The 23,535-nt window shown below is 45.4% G+C and overlaps 1 protein-coding gene across 1 annotated transcript in view; it reads right to left on the reverse strand.

Annotated features, from left to right (window-relative positions):
* Positions 1-4,652: 4,652 nt before the first annotated feature.
* KCNQ3 (potassium voltage-gated channel subfamily Q member 3) overlaps positions 4,653-23,535 on the reverse strand; it is a 294,456-nt gene continuing 275,573 nt past the window's right edge. The window contains exons 10-15 of the mRNA XM_057735559.1: positions 12,712-12,914; positions 11,783-11,885; positions 9,577-9,708; positions 8,961-9,059; positions 7,135-7,219; positions 4,653-5,511 (exon numbers count right to left, since the gene is read on the reverse strand). Of these exons, the coding sequence (XP_057591542.1) occupies positions 4,777-5,511; positions 7,135-7,219; positions 8,961-9,059; positions 9,577-9,708; positions 11,783-11,885; positions 12,712-12,914 (1,357 nt within the window). The 3' untranslated portion in view covers positions 4,653-4,776. The remainder of the gene's footprint in view (positions 5,512-7,134; positions 7,220-8,960; positions 9,060-9,576; positions 9,709-11,782; positions 11,886-12,711; positions 12,915-23,535) is intronic.

Consider the following 23,535-nt stretch of genomic DNA (forward strand, 5'->3'; position numbering starts at 1 on the left):
GAATAACAGTCCCCTTGGTATGGCAGTCACTGTACTAGGGGATTTACCTCTATGAATTATCTCTTTAGGAAATTAAAACATGCCAGAAAAGCCAAACACATTTGAATATAACTCAAATTTTCATCCAGGGCATCTCTATAGCTTTCCGAGCTCTTTGGCATTTTCCATCACTGGTTTCCTAAAGCACTAAAGCTATGCAGATGGCCTGGTCCCTAACATGTTTTGACTTGGGCATCGTGATACCTGCTACCCGATTTAGGGGACAGTTGGCTCAGTTTTAAATAGTGTAGTATCAGTAACATAAGAACTCTGGGTTGACGTGAATACAAAGAAAGGACTTAGAGTCTGTTTAAAAGTTTGTCCTGAAACAAGCAAGCCTTCAAAGACAAGTGAGGACACGGGGCAGGTTCCTCAGGATGCCCGGGGTTCGGAAAGCAAAGACAATCCTTGCGGTTCTGGGTGCCCTGGGTGTGTATTCAAGGAAAACAAAGAGTAGTTACGTGGCATCTTCTGGAGGAAGCCTAGGGTGCACTTCCCAAAGTGCAGTTGACGTCTTAGGACAGTAGACACGTTTCTTCTCTTGCCCCAGGAGAATCTAATCTGCAGTTTTCCAGAAGCAGAGTGACATTTTTCTTTTGAAGCAGAGGCTATATTTTGGTCTTTACTATAAGCATCTCTTGGTCAACACCATGAAATGGAAGTAGCTCAGCTCCTTGTCTGGTTTCAATCATGGTAGGGATTTGGAGATGAAGAGAAAGCTGATTTCTCCAAGAACCTTCTCGGAAACTTTAGAAACTCCTTCTTCCACAGCTTACCTGAAGCTATAAAGTCTAAAGCGTTGAACCCAAACTCAAAGTTCCCATATAACCATTCAGCCTTCCCTGAGCTGATGGGGTCATTACCACTTTGACGCAGAATTTTTGCTTTCACTTTCTTCCATGTTCAATCTCTCACTGATTCCAGCCTAGGAAGCATTCCCATCTATACAGGGTTGTCTTCAGGGATGAAAGCAGCTTCCTTCCACTTCTGGTAGACAGAGTTTGAAGGGACCTTTAATAATTCAAGGTCACCAAATTCCTAGCTTTTTAATGGCACGCTGTATTTTTCTTATCTTTGAATTTCTGGTACATTGTGCAGTGCCTAGAAGACAGTGGTGCTTAACCTATCTTGTAAGCGAATAAACAAAGGAATGTTTTTATTGAGCTCATTAGAGTGGCATGGAATTATGACGATGATCTTGGCCAGTTATGAGCAGCTCCTGTTATATTCACATTTTCTATGCGTAGTTATTCTTTGACCTTACAGTGTCTAGGAACTGCCTTGCACAAAATAGGCATTAGAGGCATACTGTTGATTAAGGAGCTCGTTTGACCTACAGTATGCCTTGGGATTTTCTGGCTACGTTTTCATGACAACTAGAGCTTTATAACATCAATGCCACGTCTAATAAGTCTAATCTCTCAGTTTCCAGAGCAAACACAGTTAGTGAAAAGAACTTTCTCAATTTGGTTCTTTTTTCATTTCCTCTCACACACACACACACACACACACACACACACACACAAACAAAAGCTTTCAGTATTTGCTTGTGTGCTAGTCTTTGATAGTCAAAACTCAAAACTGATCTCAAGTACGATCTTCTCAGCCCAACAGGATCACCTTTCATCTAAAATTTGGAGAGTGGATTTATCTCATTAATGTCGATCCTGCTAAAAGATGACCTCTTAAATTTTGCATATATCACATTGTGACACACAGGGACTGGATACATATAATGAGATCATAGTTTCCCTTGAGAAAATCATGCTTAGTTTTTATGATGGAATTAACGTGTCACTATTCCATGGAGTTCCAATGAAACTATTGCAATTTCTTGGGCAAGCTTCAGAACCATTGGTATATCTGAAGTAGAATAATCTTGGGCTGTGTTATTTACCAACTCTGTTGGATTATTCCATCATGCTGGTTTTTGTTTGACAAAAAACATGTTTGTGGAAGGACACTGTTTCTCGCAATAATTTATGTTCAATCCCAGACCCTGAATTTCTACTTCATCAGTGCCAGCCATGTCAATGACGTCGTCTGTGGGCAGGCAACTTGAGTAGGTTTGGTTTGCATTCCTGGAATGTGTTTTCGTTTTTGTTTTTTTTTAAAGGAATATCAAAACAGAATATTCCAGAAGATCTTTTTTTTTCTTAGATAGGAAAGAATAGCTCTTAAGATTCTTATCATTTATTTGTTCATGAAAATGTAATTTGTCTTTGTCTACTGATAAAGACAACATACTGCATTGGAGCTATGTAATCACCTGCCATCCTGGCTTTGTGACCCAGCAGGGAAGCTAGATTGCCCTCTTATGGTTTGAAACATAACACAGATTCCAATTCTTTGCCAGTTATTAAAAGAACCTAAGGTAATCCTCTAACTTTAGATCCATGGTAACTATTTTTAGCTTGAGGATGAGAATGTCTCACTCTTCCAGCTGGGTACTCCAGTGAGTTCCTGGAAAATGCCTCTATTTGTAAGATACTGAGGCCAGTAGGTTCTGCAGGAATATTAATAAGTTAGAAAAATAATTGGCATGTTAGATGGTAGGTAGCGTAATCATTTCTGATGAAAGATTCTTGGAAGGTCAGAAGCAAGAACCAAGTCCTAAGGAAGGGGCGTAAGGTTTCTTAGGTCATCAACCTCGATGGCACTTGCAGCCATATTGAAGGGGGCCAGGAGGAGGATCAAATGACCTTTGCCCTTCAGACTGTCAGAAAGTCAAATGGCAAGCAATGGGGGAGGGGAGTTTCATATCTGATGTACGTGCTCATTCTTGTGAATTTCCTACCTCAGACTTGAAGGTCAACACCCATCCATTCGTGGGGCTCTCCACGTAAAACCCCTTTTCTACCATTCACAATGCCAGGGACTTCAGGCTTTGGTTGTAAGTTCCTAAAGTCAGGGGCCGACCCTTCATTCCTACTGTACTCTGAGCCTTTTACATGATATCTGTTGACACATGGGTTGAAAGAAACCAATCTCTGAGGAAGGCGCTCCTCTCTTCAATAGAGTGTAAGATCCCTGCATTAGGTAGTATGCAACCATCAACCTTGTGTCTGCCACAGCTACTATGGCTCTCGACAAGACAGCAAGGGAGAACATCGGTGGGATGCAGACACTCGTTTAGGCCATTTCAAACATCTTGATAGTCGTCATGGCAACCATCCACAACCAGGCTTAGACGTATGAAAAGAATGAGACAATAGCACTGCAGTGTAATCATTTAGCTAATTAGCCCAAGCCTAATGGAAACCTTTTCCATTAACGTGTTTCAGAGTAGCGACATCTCCTAACAGGATGGCTTGTGATTCATGTTAATACTTATACAGTAGGACAGTGAGCTCCAGCCTGTCTGCTTACACTTTAGCTAGCCTCACAGCTATGTGTGGTTTAAAAAATCTAGAGGAGTAAAACTGGATGGTTCCAGAAATTTTATCTATTTGCATATTAATAAATGTTGTAGCTTCCTTGTATTATTATTTTTTCTGGATCCAAAATGCAAAACATCAAACAAGCCTGTTTTGCAATGAAAGCAGACATCCCCCTCCCGCTTGGATAAATGGTATCATGAGTGCTTTCCACACAATATAGAGTACAGGTAGCTTGCACAACTTCTGGGTCCCACTGTGACAACTGCAGAGCAGTGTGGTGGGAGGAGACCAGGGCCTGGAGCAAGTCAGCTGACTGGGCTTTGAATTCCAGCTCTCCTGGGAGACAATGGAGTCACCCCAATCATATCTCTTCACCTAGGCCTAAGGTTTCTCATTTGTACAAGGAAGGTCTTGGACCAGATAATTTCTGCGTACCCCCTTGACTCTAGTTGCTATCTGAGATGGATATTTTGTACAGGTATCATGGGAGGAATGTGAGTTGGAACCTCATTTTGAAGGCACTGAACTTGACTCCTGCCCTGCGGGGAAACCCACTGCTGATAAATTTTGTTATCTTTGGCTACATAAATTGGGAACTATTTTAATGTGTGTGTGTGTGTATGTGTGTGTGTTTTCTCCCTGCCTGTTCACAACTCATCCGAAATGTTACACTTGCCACCACCTTTTATAGATGAGGAAACTGGGACACAAGAGTTGACAATGACAGACCAAGTAAGGTTCCTCTGAGAGCTTCTGGAAGGTTTTCACAGCTTTTCCTTAATAAAATAATGTTTTAAATTCTTGATTTTGGAGACGTGATGACTATCTCGCTCTTGTCCTCACGTTTTAGCTCAGGAGGCAACCTCATCGGTCACGCAACGCATTTTTGTTGGGAGAATTATTTGCTTGCTTTAGAAAACAGTTAATCATTGGAGTGTTTTACACAAAGGGGCAGGGATATGAGAAACAAAGTAAACGACTTTCTCTGCTCACCAAACCAAAACCCAAACCAGCCAACCACATAGACACAGAGCACGGCTCATCAGTAATTTCTCCCTGTACTGGTCCAGTCATGATTCAAAGTAAGAACAGCAGATAAATGTGTATCCTAAAGAGGTTAGCGGTACCATTTATATAGTGTAAAGTCATGCAAACCATGCTTGAAAGGAAGCGGCTTCATTGTGGCGACCTGGGGAGGAAAAAGGCCACGACAAGCCCCGCCCAGGTGGGGCCACCACAGACATGCATGCGTTTAACGCAGCCACTGGTGATCTCACGGGTACATGGCGGGTGTGAGAGCAAGTGAGCTATACAAAGTCTGTCTACGTTACAAGGAGGAGTCAGCCCACGACCCCTTTTAAGTGGGCTTGTTGGCAGGGGTCCATATCGAATCGGAAATACCGTCCCCCGTGGACGACAAAGGCATGGAGCCGCTGGGTGTGAAGGGGTCTGAGTCTGTGTCGGTCTCACCCTCGGCGAGGTACCGTTTCTCCCTCATCCAGCTCGATCCCCCGCTCGGGCCAAACACATAATCGTCTCTCTCTTGGGAGATGCTGAAGCCACTTGGAGAGCGTTCCAGCTCCTCGTGGTTGACAGACATCAGGGACAGGGGCGTGTCGCTGTCCCGGGTGATGCTGCGTCTCTGGCGGGGGGAGACCCGGTCCGAGAAGGGGCTGTGCAGTTCAGCCTGGGAATGGTAGCTCCCTCGGGAGTCGAGGAGAGTCAAGATAGGCAGGACGGTGGGCCTTTCCGCATAGGTGGCTGCCGAGGAGGAAAGGGTGGTGTGAACCTTCCCGGAACTGGGTGCCCCTCGGGGCAGGTTCACAGGATCGTGGGCAAAAAACCCATAGGGGCCGACTTTGTCAATGGGCACCTGGTGGAAGCTGTAGGGGGCGTCGGGGTCACCTGTCTCGGAATAGTTACAAATGATGGTTTTCAAATCCGAATCCCTTTGGTCCTCTTTCTTCTCTGCCTCGGCTGGCGAGGAGGTCCCCTTGGTCGGGTAGAAGTCGGTGACGTGGACCTGCAGCCGCTCCATGTGCTGCATGTGCATGTCTACCAGGAAATCCAGTTTCTTCCCCATGTCGTGAACCTGGAAAATACAAGGAACCGGGAATCACTGTTTTCTCCAGGCCTGCGAGGAGCTGTCACTGGTGGGGAGGAAAACCTGTAGCATCTACTTTTCAGGAAGGGATGGGGCTCTTGGAAGTCGTAATCATCATAACAGTTAACTATTTCGTGCTTCTTGATTTTGAGCCTTGCACATGTATTCAGGCTCATCTAAAACAAAAACAAAAACACAAAAACACCAGGGCAAGGACTTTCCAGAAAGCCGGAAGCAGACAGATGGTTGGAGGACAAGTTCTACCCGAGGAGGAGGTGGCCTTCCTGCTGCTGTCCGGGCCCAGAAGCAGGAGTTCTCAGTTTGCAAATGTCCCCTTACAGGAGGATCTAGGCTGCTTGTGCACGTTTCCTCTACCTGGTGATGTGAGCCCAAGATACAAGGGCAGTGGTTAGCAAGCATTGAGCTTCTCCGACCTGGACGCCCTGCCTAGGGGCCTTGGAGGCCAGTGGAAGACACACTGAGATAAGCTGCATCTGGTCCTAACTACAAAACTGAGAACGTATTGAAATCGTTGCATGCACAGATGCAAGAGTATGTACGTGCGTACATGGGATGTTCTTTCTATGACAGTTCAGAACTCATCAGGAAACACGGCAGGCAGGTCTACCATCCTTTCTTACAGATGAAGACACAAAGCATAGAATCAGGTAAGGGCTGAGCTGGTACCCAAGCCTTAACAATAACTAATACTTATCCAGCAGTTAGCATGCTCTTTAAAGATATTAACTTATTTAATTTTCATAACAGCCCTAGGAGGTGGATACTATTATTCTCTCTGTTTTTCCAGGTGAGGAAATAGAGGCACAGAGAGATGAAGTAACTCATCAAACGTCACAGAGCAGGTAAATGGAAGAGCTGACATGACAAATTAAATATTTTAAATGGAAAAGGATATTCTTGGTATACCAAGAATGAATAATCATTCAAATTTTCTTTTGCCTCTCCTGCACAGTTCCAATTTTCGGTTATGAATAAAATAAAAAGATTGATAGGAATCCAAAAGGAAATTGACAGTGCTGTTTATCTAGTGCAAAGCTGGGCAAATGATGCTGAAGTACAAGCTGCCTTACTGCGGAAACGAGAGGCAGGCAACCTGGAGTACTGTGACTGAATGGGTTTCTTTCTGCCCTGAATGAACCCCACCCACAGCCTGCCCTCCTCCAGGCCCCTTCACACAGGCCACACATTGACCCAAACTTTCAGGGATGGAGGGTTACAAATAAATGTGGAGAAGGTCACCAACATTCCTTAAACACCGTGAAGTTCATGATAATAGTAGCTATCATTTGTTGAGTGTTTACTGTGTGCCAGCTATATTCTAGATATTTACAGGTATCATGATTTAATCCTCATGGCAACCTAATGAGGCATTAAAAGCCCCATTTTACAGATGAGGAAACTGAGGCTCAGAATAATTAATTCACTTGCATGTGATCACCCAGCCAGTAAAGCACTAAATAGGGGATTTCATTTCCAGATTCTTTTATGAATGGTAGATTCTCAAGTATGTTATCTCCCTATGAAAAAAATGACATTTGAAAATAAATTTCACATCCTTTTTTTTTTTGGTGAGAGAAAGGAAGGACCTACCTGCCTTTCAACTTTCACAAACTTCCCCATCATGCTTTGGTCTTCAGTTTCTGATGTGGATGGTCTGGCCACGTATGGTTCATTCCTAGGAAAGAGCCCACAGTGCCTGTAAGATCGTGATATCTATTTTTGCTTTGCAAGGTCATTTCAGCTAGGTGGGCTGAGGCCCCTGGAACTATTCTTCTTGTGCTCAGGCTGACATAGTCTGGAAAAGGCCACGCAACTCTGGAGGTGCATGGACATCGGGAAAGGCCAGCATTTTCCTGTCTTCAACAGGGACATCTCATGCTTACCATGTTTACTGCAGGAAAATGTGAAGCTGAAAATATATATATACACACACACACATATAGGCTGCCCCCTGCCGTGGAAGTGTAGAGTCTTAACCACTGGACTGCCAGGGAAGTCCTGAAGCTGCATATTAAGCTTCTCTTATGAAGCTTTGTGTCAAGGTTATTAAAGCACCTAACTGTGCCCAGAGTTTGATTCCTTTAAATTATGTTCCTTGGCCCTTCTGTCTCAGATGACTGAGAGACGGGTTGTCTCATCTCTGAAATTCTACACAGCGGGGACCACTATTTCATCTGTTCCATTTTGTTAAGACTGGAAAACAGATGCAAAGGATGATATTCGTGGGTAACAGGATTGCTCCTTGGCCAGGCGCAGTTCATATCTGCCTAAACTCCAGTTAGTTTCAATATTGCTCTATGTAGAAGAGAGTTTTCAGGGCACCTAGCTATTGCTCGAAGACATTCGTGTCTGGCACTTTCTAGGCAGCTGGTGTTTCTCTCCAGGCTACGGACTTTTGCTAAGTGCCTGGTCTGTCTTGGGCTGAGCAGTCTTGAATTACAGCAGATGTCAAAAACTGGTGGCCTGTGTGCTGAGTCCAGCCCACCCCTGTTTTCCTTGGCTTGCACAGGGTTCTAAACATCGAAGCCATCTCAAAAATGGGGACTTTCACATCAAATCTGGATATGCAGCTTTTCTTGAGAAATGAGATGACTTGGAAACAGAGGGTCTTCTGACATAAAATTAGCAACAGCAGAACAAAGTAGCAATTACCTCGTTGGGATGGGGGACGTGCTCTTTCAAGCCCTGTGATGCACGCTTTGCTACTCTATCCCCAGGACTGAGGCGGAAGATGAGATGCCGTATATCATCCTCCTTATATGCTCTTCCTTCTTTAATAATAAGGAGCCTTATTATTTTAAGGTGCATAATATTTCTTACACCTACCTCCCTTCACTCATGTTACCTGCCTCGAAGACATCTGGGAATAAAGAAGTGCACATTTCTTTTACGGTTGACTTTCTAAAGGATGGCTCCTTGTTCATAAGGACCGAGAAAAAGACAATTCTCAAATATTTTTTGAGGGAGAGCAGAGCTGCTCTTGTTGAGAGACAGAGCTCTACCTGTTACAAGGTTGTTAGAGACCTGACATCCGATTTCCTCCTCGGGCTCTGTGAGTGATGACACAGGAAAAGCCAAAACAGCTGACCTTGGGCTTGGGCTCTGCTAACATGAAGTATCCTTTAGTTCCAATAACACTCATGTCTCCTTTTGTTTTATAACAAGCAAACCATTTCATTTCCAACAGCCACATAAAGACGTGTCACCAGAGGGTCCAGGTAGAGGCACTGCAAGTCTTTCGTACAGAAGCCCCTCACACGGCCACAGGTCGGAACAGGCTTCAAACTCTTTCTCTTCATCTTGTTTAGGGGAGTGGCAACCTCATCCCACCGTAAACCCAGCTGAGATCTGCGGCTAGGGATGCTCCGTGGGCTTTGGCACCCCATGACGTGTCCGTCAACGACCACGGGCCCCACCTGGGAGATTGCTGGGATGGGTAGGTGAACACTGCCCCTTTCTGAGACTTCTTATGTTTCGGAGTAGATGGAGGTCCAGGGGTGAAAATCATATCTATTCTGAAAGAGAGCACACAGAGACGGGGAACTGAATTACAAAGAGCTTTACATGAAAAGAGAGGAAAGAAATTCATTCTCTTCCCTCTGCGGGAATCAATGACGTTTCCATATTTTTACTAGTATAAATAACACGATGAACTTTTAATTGGGTGAAAATTGATATTTAAAATTAGTCAACTGGACTCATTTTAGGTAATCCCAATTTTGTTGGCAACATCCAAAGCAGCATAGTCAAGGGCCAGTAGGGCAGATGTCTTTCTCTCCATGAGGCCTGATTAGGGTGTTGATCTTGGTGGTGCCAATGTCACAGAGATTCTTCCCAGCCTGTCTGGTCTGGTGTTGGTTGGCCTTGACATTCATGTTTGATGAATATGTTTGTTCTTAAAATGTCTCCCCTGCATTGTGGATTAGTGAAGGCCTTTCACCCTCAGCTATAAGGTCTACCTGGCTCTGTCTGACTCCTGTCTGATTCCTTAGCAGTCAGGAGAGCACTGTTCTTCCAGGGGTGCTATCTTACCTCGTCTGAAGGTACTTTATCCTGGAAAGCATGTCAAGATGTCCCGCGGAATACTGCTCAATCACATCCTTCACGTCGTAAGGCCTCAAAGTCTCCTTGAATTTTTTTTTATAGAGACGGAATTGTAGAATTCTGCAAGGCCAAGTAGAGACATTTGTGCATCAAGGGTGGAGAGTGAAGAAAATTATGATAAAAGATGAGCCAGTTCTGGGGCGAGGGGGATAAAAGAACCAAAGAGAAACAACTTCATGAGAAGTTTCAACTCTTGGTCCTGGTTCTACCTCTTGGAACCACAGTGCATTAGTCTGGCTGGCATCTCTCCTTCATGACAACCTCCTTTTACTCATGTGAATAATAAAAGATTCGTAGTAACAATAAGAGCTAACACTTATTACATATTCATGACATGCCAGACACTGAGCTAAGTGCATTTTTTAACAATTTGCTAATATATCGATTCACAGATGATGCACCTGTGGCCAAGAGAGCTTCGACATCTTCCCAGGGCCAGCTAGCTAATCATGTCAGAGCTTTCCTCAAACCCAGGTCTGCAATTTGGACAAGGCTCACGGTCCTAATCCTGTGTCACACTGCTTTCTATATGAGGACAGCTGCCATATCTCTTCCTCAATAGCCTCCTTAATCCTTTGGCTTATGAGCTTCTGGAAGAGGAAAGCTAGCTTCTGTTCCCTGAGTTTTCTCAGGTTCTCAATAAAGTGAGGCTCCCAGAACTTGGAGATGCTGAACTCTCACCTCCATCTTCCTGAGAACCAATAAAGTCATCCTAGGAAATTAATGAGCTTTGAAGTGCCCATCACGAGGTCAATTCTTACTGGACATAGTGTCAATTAAAACCTTTAATCACAGGCCAGTAATAGGAAGCATAGCTACCCAGGCCCTCCCATCTCATACTTGTACTGGTCTTTTTTATGGTCCATTCAAGGCTCATTTTGTGTGTCGCAGCCCATGGCTTCAGCCTCTAAACACTATTTCGGCCTATCGGTGTACATCCAACTCGCCATCCTTTCCAATTTTGTGTTATTTTTCTAAGCCTGCCCTTCACATGGCTCCATGTAAGGTAGGTGTCAGGAACTATGGCTTGCAGGCCAAATCTGGTCCCCTGCCTAGTTTTGAAAGTAAAGTTATGCTGGAACACAGTCATGGTCATTCATTTATATACTGTCTATGGCTGCTTCCGCCCTATAAAATCAAAGCTGAATTCAACAGAGATCTATGGATCATAAAGCCTGACATATTTACTACCTGGCTCTTTACAGAAAAATTCTGCCAACCCTTGAACTAAGGCATCAACGACAAGGCTGAAAAAGGACAGGGCAGAAGCCAGACCATGAAGCATTGCAGCAGAGACCTCCCTAGAACTTGACACTGATTCATTCATTGGTTTTCTTTGAATAAGACCTTGCAACCAGTCCTGAATCCAGGTAGCTGTGTTTGTACACAGCCGTATTTCCGGCACCTTGCACAGGACGGTGTCATGAGGCACCAGGTCCACGGCTTTGCTGAGGGCCGCTAATTATAAACTATTGTGCTCCCCTGATCTGCTGCACTGGGAATCTTCTGAAAATATCACGACTAGTTTTCAGAGGCTCCGACTTAGTTTCTAGAGTTCACTGCCACCATGGTGGAGTGCTTATAAGCCCACATCCCGGTCATAGCTTTCTTGAAGTAGTAGCATAGTTTTATTTTCTTGCGGCATTCTAAACAAAACAGAAATAGCCATGGTGAATTATAGTCTTGTCTGAAGCAGACCAAAAAATCCTATCATTGATTATCTTGTTGAAAATGCTAATTCAAAAAGAACTAGATGAAGACAGACAGAAGAAAAGCTATTTTGAGTAAGAAGCCTATAAAAGAAGAAAAATCCACGTCAATACACCCTCCCTCCCCAACATCCCTTAAAATAAATGGTGGTCAAAGCCAGACAAGAGAGTGACAGTGAGAAACACTGTCAGGGGCCTGTGGAAACGTTTTTGCAAAATGGAGAGGAGGGGTCTCCCAGGATGACCTGCTAATGCAGCAGCTCCCCCTTTAGAGTACTGACATAGTCCCTGGACTTGACTTAGAGGTTGCTTGAGGGATTTCCTGCCCACCTTCCCAAAGCCCAAGAGTACTTTACAAAACCACGTCCTGTGGGAGCTGAGCTGGGGCCTGGGGAGGCCCACAGGTGAGGAGGAGGGGGCGTTACCTGACGGCTCGAATGGCGGCCTTCAGGGTGGGGATCATGTCTTCAATGAGGAAGTCATTCCCGTAGCCTCTGTCTTCCACTGTGGGGTCACCCGCTCCGGCATCTGGGAGGGAGGGAGACACACATGTGAACCGCAGCCCACAGCACTCCGGGACCTGGTCCAGTCAGAGCCAACCAAACTCAACCTCCCGAGTCTCTGCTCCCACTTCAGAAACCCCGACGTGTTCTCCAGTTGTGACGTCATGCAGACTTTCTCAGCATCTCCCTTCCGTCATCCAGACATCTGAGTCAGAGGTGCCTGCAGCTCAGGACTGCTGCTCGGGGAAGGAGGCTAGGATGGAGGCGATGTGAATTCCAGGGTTCCCCAGGGGCCCTTTGGAGGTGTTTGTCACACAGACCTGAGCTCAGGTTCTTGCTGTCAGTTGTTATCCTTGTGACCTTGGGTTCAGGGGGGTGGGGTCACTTTCTGAGCCCTCATCCTCCCTTTTCACAAGTGAAAGGGGCACACAGTGCCCATGGGGTACTTTTCCCACACCTCTTCCCACCCCCGGGGGTGCTGAGATCCCTAGGTGGCCAGATCACTCTGCACCTGGTCCCTATCCATCCTTCAAGGTGACCTCCATGCCAACGCATTCATCACGGCCACCCTTAGGGACCATGGCTGGTATGTATGTCCGAGGCTCTCAGAGGGGCTGTGCAGACACATGGGGTGGCCCTGGCCCTCTGCTCCTGGAGTGAGCGTGGGGACCTATCACAGCCCAAGGGCTGAGAATAAAACAAACCAGAAGCTGGTTCAGGGCAAGGAAAGGGCTACTTTGTAAACTGCAGGGTTGTTCCACGGGTGAGGGAGGGAGGGAGGAGAGGAAGGAAGAGGGTGGGAGAAGGAGACGTGATGGAGGATACAGGGCGAGGAAGAGGAGGGGCGTTACCTTCAGAACTCTGCCAGAAAGCGTAAGCTTTCATGCGGAAGGCGGTGCGGAAACGCTCTTTATTGTTTGAGCCAACAGGCTTTGGTTCTTTAGAAGGACTTTCTTCTATGGCATCTACATTCAGAGGGGTAAATAGCTTTCCTTTAGTATTGCTACCACGAGGATTAGAAAGGCGAACCCGATCCAAGAGACCCAGCTTTTGGCTACAAAATAAGCAAAAGTGAACAATTTTCCTCCTTGAGTGCAGGCTTTCGTACTTCCCCGCCCCTCTCCATAAAGACACGCGCATCCTCTTCCACGCGGGAATGGGACGCGCCTCCAATGCTCAGCCCGATTGAGCAGCTTGGAATGGGACAGGGCTCGGTTCAGATCCTAGCTCGGCAGTTGACTAGCCAGGACACCGCGGGCGAGTTTCTCTGAATTTCAGTTTCCTCATGTGCTTAAGTGCAGCTTAAACGAGATCCAGGATATAAAATGCCAGCGCATAGTAGCAGGCAGCAAAGCTTCTTTTCTCCTCTGCTCCCATCTCCTCTGCATCAATAACTTCCTTTGTATCGCCCCATGGTGCTCAGGTAGCAACTCACAGAGGAAAGCCTTTTCAAGCGTTCCCTGAACAGAATTAATGACATAAAGCAGGTACCCTAAACTGGTGTCCGCAGACAACCCCCATGGACAGAACTTTGGCGAGGGGCGGGGGTCCAAGAGCTTGGATGGGAAAAATACTGCATTCTAAGTTTACTCATTAGATTTTAATTCACTAATCTCAACTGAAATTTAGCATGTGTTTCAAATATGAATGTATGAATAAACCCCAGTAATATCCTCAATGCCCAGCCAATATCCTGTGACTTTCCACAACAGAAATCACAGGTCATTTTATATCCTGTTATCTCCAGGTATTGCTATGCTTTGAAATTATGGTTAGTATTCAACCTGCTACTACGTCATGCTATTAGATTCATCACAAAGAAGCACGTATACGATTGCATCTCCAAAGTTTAAATATTTTGATAATTACATTTCAACATAATCAGTTTCTTTTGTAATTGTCTGCATTTTATTTAAGGATTCAACGTTGTTATTCTGAGAAAGGTTTCAAAGTACTGCCGAAAGTCTTCCTGGCATAACAAAAGTTAAGAAGTCCCCAACAGAAAGTTGCCCTGGTGCAAAAACCATCTAGGTGTCCCTGGGCAAATCTGTGACTTTCCCAGGCATCAGTTACCTGCTCTTTAAAACAGGGATAAGTACATCCCACTTCACTTGGTTGCTAAGGGGGGATGCCTGTCAAGGATTTGACAGAGAACCTGGGATACAGTAGGTGCTCTACAGATAGTCATTTCTCCCTCTATTTCTTCGCCTCTGCCCCTCACCTGAGTGGGCACAGGAATGAAGTCCTTTTATGTGGTATAAGCCAGAGAGAGCCATAGTGCGTGTTTCACACATCAATACACTCAACTCATCCGCGTTCTCTCCACCACCCACACGGGGCTTGGCACCCAGTGGGTGTGCACGAACTCGTGGGAGAAATGAGTGAACGAATGAATATGAATATGGGTGGTCAAGTCAGCTTTGCATCAGCCTGAGATGACAGAGTACTTCTAAAGTCTGCGTCTGGTTACGACAGCCACGTGCTTTGAGCCATAAGCTGCTGCTGTCCTTGCGGCTTGGGGTGGTGAGGAGGTGCTGGCGTCGCAGCTGCGGGGGGGGGGGGGGGCGGGGGGGGCGGAGCACCTCGTGCCCAGCAGGTGCCTTATGCTCTCTGAGCACCTGGTCCTCATCGGTAAGTGGGTATAACAACACTTTGCTTAGGAGAGATTTGGGAAGCATTATACACGATAACGTCTGTAATGCTTCTTGCCTTCAGCCTGGCGTAGAGAAGGCACGAAGAAATATTTGATGAATGAGTGAATGAACATATAGATGAGTAATTGTTACTCCTGACTGCTTCTAGACTGTTCTCTCTTGCCTAGCATTGTTACATGAATAACCTGCCCAGGGTAAATTCAGAGAAACCCCAGTCCTCAGATGACTCCATCTTTCCTGAGCTGGTCAAAGTTTTCGGAGTGGTTTTCCTGACTGGTACTAGGTAAATAACTAGTGAGAATCAATCAGGGTCCAGGGTCTAAAAATACCAAACAAGGCAGGAAGTCGACTGCACACACGGAGAAAGCCTTCCTAGCCATGAGCTAAGGAGAAGGGGGACTTCAGGACAGTCACTTCTCAGGCCCTCTGCTTCCTGGTCCCCGCCTATCTGTCTTGCTCTACCACCAAGAGGATCCATCAATCCACCCACACCAAGCCCCCTGCCCATCCCCTAGGCCCCTCCTGCATGCCTTGGTGTGTTCAGGTCCTCCAGCTTGGGATGCCCTTTCCTGCCTTCTCAGCTGACCTACTTTTCCCATCTGCCCTTTAAAACTGCCCAAGTGTCTCCTCTTGAAAACTAAGTTCTCCCCATCTGCTCCAAAGACAGGTTGTGTTTTCCTCCGTCTCAGTATTTAGTACACAGTGTAAAGGCTGTATGTTCCCACGCCCGCCCGCCCCACTGGACTGTACAGTCTTAGCAAAACAAGGACTCTGCCTGGTTATCTCTGAACCCACCCCACACCCCTGCTCAGCACAGTCCTGACGTTCAGGGCTTTGGGGCAAAACTGGCCCAGAAACATCCTGAAAAACATGTGACTTAGGACACAGAACTCATGCTGTCTGGCCCCCAGCTTCCTCACGTGCAGTGATAAGGACCAGCCCACGTTACACGTGGTTGTGGAAGGGTTAAGTGAGGGAAGGCATGTAAAGTGCTTAGCCAAACGGTCTGGGATGCGGATGCAAGAAGCTTTCAATAAATGCTGGCAGTCATTTATCTCAGTAAATAATCCTCTTCCCACAGAAGCAGTAGAAGGCTAATGACATGTGTGAAGAGAATGGATAAAATTTCCTGACCAGAAAAAAGGGTGATTTTTTTTTAATGAACTGAGATGACTTCTCAGGATTTTATATATTATTTTACAGTGCTTCTTAATGCTAGTCTCAAATATTCACCATTGTCACTGAACTTGATCTCGGCAGGAGATACGTATATGAGGAGCTTAATTCCAGATAAACTAAGCAAAACAAAAGTAATGGCAGAGTAAAAAAAAAAAAAACAGTAACGGCAGCCACTTTGTCCTGATTTGAAATCGCATCGTAACTGCTGACTATCAGATAATGAAAGAACTCTCTCAGTTCTATCTCTGCTGGGATTTAGGATTCGCTTGTTTGGTATTTAAATGCCTCAACGCAACTTCTAACAGCCTGAATTGCTTTGGCTGTGTTCACTTAATACCTCATTGGTCACAGAGGTCATTTTATGGGGAGATGGATTCCGAGAGTGTTAGAAATCCAGCTGTGTTGGGCGCAAGGCAGAAATCTCGGCTCTGAATTACAGCCATCGCGCCTAAGAGGCTCACAGAATTCTTCCTCCAGCAAAGTGGGCGATCCGCTTACTTCTTAATTGTGTTGCCTGAAATCCAAGACCCCAAAGGATAATCAAATGCAAGGCAAAGTTCATCCTTGAAACTCAAAGCCCATCCCTGCCCTTCTCCGCATGGATTTCTAGTACATGATTCAGATCACGTGTTTGGAGGCTATGGTGGGTCTTGCAAGAAAAGTGCTCCTTGAAGCTGACATCAGATTTCCTTGGAAAGCCAGGGTCCCTGATTTGTTAAGTGCAGACAAACGATTTCCAAACATGAACTGGGAAAACTGGAAATAGAGACTAGGGACGGGAAAAGTAAAATCAAGGTTGTTCTTTCCTGGCAAGGTTGCTCAGGAGCCGTCCCCCGATTTCACACTTTCCAGGCACAAGCTGGGACCTGAAACAAATGTTGCCTGCCATATCAGTAAACAAAGGGTGTTGCAGCCATCAAGCCATCACATTATAGATGCCCCCAAGGTGCACCCTGAGGGGACTCAGGATAAGAAAGCACAGGATGCTGGCCCCAGAGAGCCAAGGTGCATCAATGGAATGATTTCAGTGAGTCCAGACTCTTGCATCTTCCCGCACATAGAAAAGCACTAAATTCATTAACTTGAGACGTCTGGTTTTCTTTAAAGAACAGTAAACTTTTGATGTTCTGACCACCTGGTCTTTGTTGCAAAGACTCCTATCTAGCCTGGCTCCTCCCTTAGGTCTTTGGAGCAGTCCCTCAGAGATCCCTGGGGAGGCTGCATCCAGAGCTTACGTCCTCAGAAAGTCTTCTGAATAAAACACAATTCTCAACTTTTAGGTTGTGCATTTTTTTCAGTCGACGCCAGGAAACAAAGAGAGTGCAGTAACAGAGAATATCAGGTGGTTGCCTTTGGTACGGTGGTCAGGGACGGCCCCTGGGGCAGATGGGAAGAGCAATTAGAGAGCCGGTTTTAGTGGTTCCACTTCAAAATGATGGCATTCCAGACACAGAAGCTGAGACCAGAGAGTGAGAAGAAGCCAGACTTCAAAGGAAAGGAGTGAGAGGACCCACTCCAGGTGGGTGCAGAGGACTGGTTTGTGCCACCGAAGGGAGCACACGTGACCAAAAATATGTGAGTGGGGGACAAAGTGCAAGATGGAATCAAAGGCCAGATCCGTCAGGGATTTTAGAAATAGGATTCGAAAATAGAAAGAGACAAATAGGAATTTCGATTTTATTCTAAGTCTACCTGGAGACACCCGAAGAGTTTTAAGGAGGAAAGGGTCTATCAACTTTGCCTTTAAAAGGAATTCACATGTTCATAGCAGCACTATTCACAACAGTCAGAAGGTGAAAACCATCCAAATGTGTCCATCAATGAATGGATGAATGAATGAATAAACAAAATGCAGTATAGACACACAATGGGACCTTAAAAAGGAAGGAAATTCTGACACATGTTACAACATGGATGAACCTTGAGGATATTATGTCAAGTGAGATAAGCCACAAAAAGACAAATACTATGTGTCTAAAGTAGTCAAATTTACAAAAACAGAAAGTTAAATGGTGGTTATGAGGGGCTGGAGGGAGGAGGAAATGAGCAGCTGGTGTTTGATGGGTACAGAGTTTCAGGTCTGTAAGACGAGGACGTTCTGGAGATTGGTTGTACAATAACGTGAATATACTTACCACTACTGAAATCTATACTTAAAAATGGTTAAGATAGTAGCTTTTATAAGATGTTTCACCGTTTGCCTCAAGGTTATTTTGACTTACGAACCATGTAATGCTTTTTTAAGAAAATTAAAATTAAAAAAATTAAAATTAAAAAATCATTTAGACTCTCTGTTGGGAAAATTTCTCAGTGGTTATACCATCCTGTCAGTTTCTGAATCCTCCTCTGTCTTCCCATTTCTCCTCCTTACATACTCCCTCCAGGGTTGAGTCCTTTCCTGTTCCAATCGAGATTCTTCTCACTTACAGTTCAATTAAACTCTTGTTTTGTCTGTACTCTCAAACTCAGCTCTGGGCCCACCTTTGAACATTAAAAACTCATAAAAGTGCTCATATGGACAAAATACAAAGAGAACACTAGGAGTAGTACTTTTTTTTTTTTTCTTTTCCCTCCCTCCCTTGACTCCCCTCCCCCACCTTCCCTCGAGTCCCCCCCAAAGGAGTAGTACTTTTAAATATAATTCCTGCCCCTCACATCCAGGATACAGAATAAGATGAGGTCGTGGGGGGGGAGGTATCAGTGACGCTGTGATATCAGAGAGAAGTTGGAAGGGAGACAACCCAATAGGTGAGGTTAAAAAATATCAAGTAGTGCTTAGTAAACAATTTTGCTTGGGACCAACTTGACTATACTCTCTGCCTCCTTATGCCATCTTTGTTGGACATATGTGTCCTGGATAAGCTAAAAAACTTTTTTTTTAAAAAAAAACAACAAACAGGGACTTCCTAGGTAGTGCCGTAGTTAAGAATCCACCTACCAATGCAGGGGACACGGGTTCAATCCCTGCTCCGGGAAGATCCCACATGCCACGGAGCAACTAAGCCCGTGCGCCACAACTACAGAGCCTGCGCTCTAGAGCCTGTGAGCCACAACTGTTGAGCCCATGTGCTGCAACTACTGAAGCCCGCATGCCTAGAGCCGGTGCTCTGCAACAAGAGAAGCCACAGCAATGAGGAGCCTGTGTACCACAATGAAGAGTAGCCCCCAGTCACTACAACTAGAGAAAGTCTGTGTGAGGCAACAAAGACCCAATGCAGCCAATAAATAAATAAATAAATAAATAAATAAATTTATTTAAAAAAATCCCAAAAGTTGAGTTTGGGACATGTTACTTTTAGGAAGACTAGAGGCATCCTGTCAAATAAACAGTTGGGGACCCTGTCTTTCTTATTCATAGATATAGTCCCTAAAGGGCTTCTGGTACACAGAAGGGTCTTAATAAATATTCTTTGAATAAGTGGATGGATGGATGAACAGATGGATGGATGATGGATGATGGATGGTTGATGGATGATATGTGATGGATGATGGATGATGGATGATGGATTATGAATGATGGATGAGTAGATGGACAGATGGATGGATGATGGATGATGGATAGATGATGGATAGATGGATGATGGATAAATCAAGAGTACAGTGTCATTGCAGCCAAGAGAAGAGTCTTTTGAAGAAATGGTCAATATGTCTTGTTGTGTTTGTTGTCAGCTCAGTGAGCACAGACTGGGTAACCCACACAGAGCAGCCAATACCACCCACAGGAGTTAAAGCCCTACATTTTTCCCATCTCTTTTTCATTCTTTCTTCCTTCCATCTTTACACAAGGGAAAGGTTTAGCCCTACACAAGATCAGCAGCCCTCTTTTACAAGGCTCCTTTAGCACCCTGGTCTACCCTGAGAGAGGCAGAGAAGGCAAAGGGAGAATAAAAATCTGTCCCCATCCACGTGTCAAACCTTTGAGGTTTTGGTGTCCTGTTTTTCTCTCTGAGAAAAAAACTATGAATGAAAGTTGCTATCTTGCCTATGTTTCTTTTTCATTAAAATGAGAAATCTGAATTGGGAATTAGACGACAATGAAAGCGGAGTGGCTGTCAGCATTCTGGTGCTTCGCGGTAGAGCTAGGAGAATTGAATAACTCACATCCTTTGTTTATAGCTACTAAATAAATTCCTCTATAGAGAAACGAAGACATTTATTCAGGCATTTTGCACACTTTTCTCGGGGCACCTGCATACTGTTCTTCTTTACTGACCTAATGAGTTGGCGTTTCTAGGAATGTCTCATACAGAAATAGATGGCCCATGGAAGGATTACAGGCCTAGGGACTCAATGCTTGTTAGGTTGAAGGATGAAAGAACGAAGGAGAGAAGGAATAAAATTAGAGCCCTAATCCCTCCCTCAGCCCTGTGAAAAGCCACTCAGCCCTCAATGGTCAAACCAAAGGAAAGCGCCTCAGGGATCCTCTCCTGACATGTTGTTCCAGGTGGAACTTAGAGTTCCCTTCCTTTGTTCTCCTTCTCTATACCCCTATGTCTGTAATATCCCCATACCTGCACCCCCTACACTCCAGTGTTCTTTTTTGGTTGACATATCCACCTCCCCCATCAGACTGTGAGTGCCTCCCCCATTAGACTGTGAGTCCCAATTCCCTGGGAATCTCCAGGGCCTGACACAAAGCAAGGCTTTTAATGCTCAGGTTAATGGAAGGAAGGAAGGAAGGAGGAAGGGAGGGAGGCGGGAAGGAGACAGGAAGGAAGGGAAGGAGGGAGGAAGGAGAAAATCATTGCAAAGCAAAGATTCAAACCTATGTTGATCTGACTCCGAAGCCAGCCTTACACCATGTAGAAAAGATCCTCAGCACAGAAAACCCAGCAACATGGGTGTCAATCAGGATAATAATAGTAATAATAATAAAAAGCAAACCTTATGTAGTATTTGCCAGGTCAAGTCTCTATTCTAAGCACCTAATCCTTACAACAGCCCTAGGAGGTAGGTACTCTTACTATAACCATTATATAGACACAAAACTGAGGCGCAAAGGTTTGGCAGTGTGCCCAAGACCATACAGTCAAAAGTCTTCCAAGTGGCCTGTAACTCACACTGTCTAATGTGACAAAACAATGTGGGACCAGTTCTGCTATTGTGACCACAAACTCACAGCACACAGGAAGTGGTTTAGGAATCCCTTGGTTCGACTTCTGCCTTCTAGCGATGAGGCAGCCTAGGTCCAGGTGGCTGGTGGTTCCTAACCGACTGTCTGGGCTGAGGAAGGAAAACGGCGGATAAAGCAGGGACCAGCAGGGCGGATCACAATCGGACTGACTGCCGAGCTGTAGGGACAGCATCGTGATTTTGAAATAACCCTGATGTGTTGATCTGGTTCACTCTCATCTGGACAAGTTTGCAAAGTTAGCTCTGCTGAGCTCAAGGATCTATTTGGTTTCCTCTGATCCAGTAAATCTGGGGATCTACAAGCACGATTCCAGGACATTTGCAGCTGGTACTCTGAGGACACGCAGACTCACATACTGATGCGTGAGTGAGAAACTGTTTTTTCCTGTGCTGGTTTCCTAAAAGAATTATTTTTTCCATGTATCCTTATTGCATGTATGAATAATATACCAAGTGAACAGAACTAACCTTTAGTGAGGATTTACTCCTGCTGCGCCACGGGTGTCATTTCAATCAGCCTGTGAGGTTACTACTAATTACTATCCCCTTTCACATATGATGACATGAGGACACAGAGAGGTTGCATAAGTTGCCTGAGATCACACAGCTAATGAGCAGAGCAGCCAGATTTTGAAGTCTGATAGTCTAACTCTGGAGTCTGTCTCAGCCCCCGTTGCTATGACTACCTCCTAATTCTACCACCTGGCCATTTTGGCCCCTTGTTCAAGAGGAGCGAGGACCATAGATCTAGAGGGAGCTGGGCAGACAGAGGATCAGATCCCAGCCCCTGTGCATGTTGTTTCACCTTGCTGAGCCCTGGCATCTTCATGTGTATGGGGGAAACTGGAATCTAGCTCTCATAAATGTCCATCTGAAAATCACATACTCTAGGTCTGCTCAGACAGCTTCCCACCTATGCAAATCCATCACATTTACCTTTTGCAAATGTAAAGGGTTGAATGTCTCCCTGCAAAAACCATGTTCAAGCTCTCACCTGATACCTGTGACTGTGACCTTATTTGGAAATAGGGTCTTGCCCCATGTAATCAAGTTAAGATAAAGTCCTACTGGAGCAGGGTGGGCATTTAATCTGATGACTGATGTCTTTATAAGTGAAAGGAGAGGGAGGTTTGGCTGCAGAGACATGAACACACATAGGAGGAAGAAGGCCATGTGAAGATGCCAGGAGAGAATGCAGTGATGGGTTATGAGGTCAAGGAATGCCAAGGAGTTCCAGCAACCACCACGTGCGAAGCAGAAGCAAGGACGGATTCTCCACAGAGCATTCAGAGGAGCAAGGCCTGATGACACTTTAAGTTTGGACGTCCAGCCTCCAGAACAGTGAGAGAATACATTTCTGCTGATTTCAGTCACCCAGCTGGTGACCATTTGCTATGGCAGCCACAGGAAACCAATACAGCAGACCATGAGGGCTTAGTGGATGCACGCACACTGTTTTCAGACGGCTGCAGCCAAGTCAGAGGCCGTGACACATCCTCGTGCACTGAGGACTGAGGTGCTTGTCAGTGGGGAGGAGGCTACGTGAAGGGTACAGAGAACCACCCTCTCTTGTATTTTTGCAAAGTCATAAAAATGGAATTTCCACACTCTTAGAAGAACTAAGACACCTCTAGCCTTCTACTGGCTTTTCCCCATGGGAGGAGGCGAGTTATCTGACTGGGTTATAATGAGTGTGTAATAGTCCTTGGCCCATTTTCTTGATTGGGTAGGGTTCCATGCTGAAGGTGAGTACTATATTCAAGGTCACACATGGTCTCTCTCTCTGGCTTTCAGTGACCCACAGGGTCAGATAGGCCACAGTCCCAGGTGGCTGGCTGGGAGGGTCTCTGCTCTGCTCTGTGCATGTGCTGGTCCCAAGGTCAGAAGTCCAGGGAAGTATTACAAAGCTTACTGTTGCCCCAGAGCCGATCCCGCTTTACCTGGCAAATGTAGCCTACATTTTGATCCTTCTCTGTCTCCTATGTCTATGTCTCAATTAGTTCATAATTTAGAGAGAAAGGGGTGTTATAAACAGGCAACCACCAGTACTCAGAAAAATTGAGACTAAGCCCCTAGCACATGCCAGGGATCACTGAGATTAAAATTGGTCCAAATCTCAGTTACCCTGTGCCGAGGAGCTGTGCTGCAGGGTCTGGATGGCAGGAGAAAATACAAACAGCTATGGGATTGTGTCCAAGGCTCTTGTTTTGCTCTGGGTAATAATTTTCTCATCAGTAAAACTGGGGGATTAGATTAATTGATCTCTAAATTCTTGTACACCTTTGTTAGTCATTGATTCTAGGGCATGGAAGATTTATTGCCAATATCATCCATCACCCTGTGAGATGAAATTCATGTGGCTGATGTCACGGGGAGAAGGAAAAGTGTGAACTACAATGTCTGACCAATCGCTCCTTGACTCCGTAGAAGACCCTGGGTCTGTGCCTTTCCCTGCCTGCACAGCCCCCTCTCATAGCTGGGACTCCAGCAACATGAGTCAAGAGACTGTAGAAGAAAACAGAACACACAAGGGGACACCTGCAGTGACTGGTCATGTGACTGTTCCCATCAACTGTGAGGACCAGCAGAGTGGTTGGGACCACGAACTACGGAGCCAGACCAGCTGGATCCAAGTCCTGCTCTTGCTACTTTATTAGCTGTATGACTTTGTGCAAGTTACTTACCTCTTTGAACCTCAGTTTTCTCATC

This window comes from Hippopotamus amphibius, chromosome 5, assembly GCF_030028045.1.
Source record: "Hippopotamus amphibius kiboko isolate mHipAmp2 chromosome 5, mHipAmp2.hap2, whole genome shotgun sequence".
Classification (NCBI taxonomy): domain Eukaryota; kingdom Metazoa; phylum Chordata; class Mammalia; order Artiodactyla; family Hippopotamidae; genus Hippopotamus; species Hippopotamus amphibius.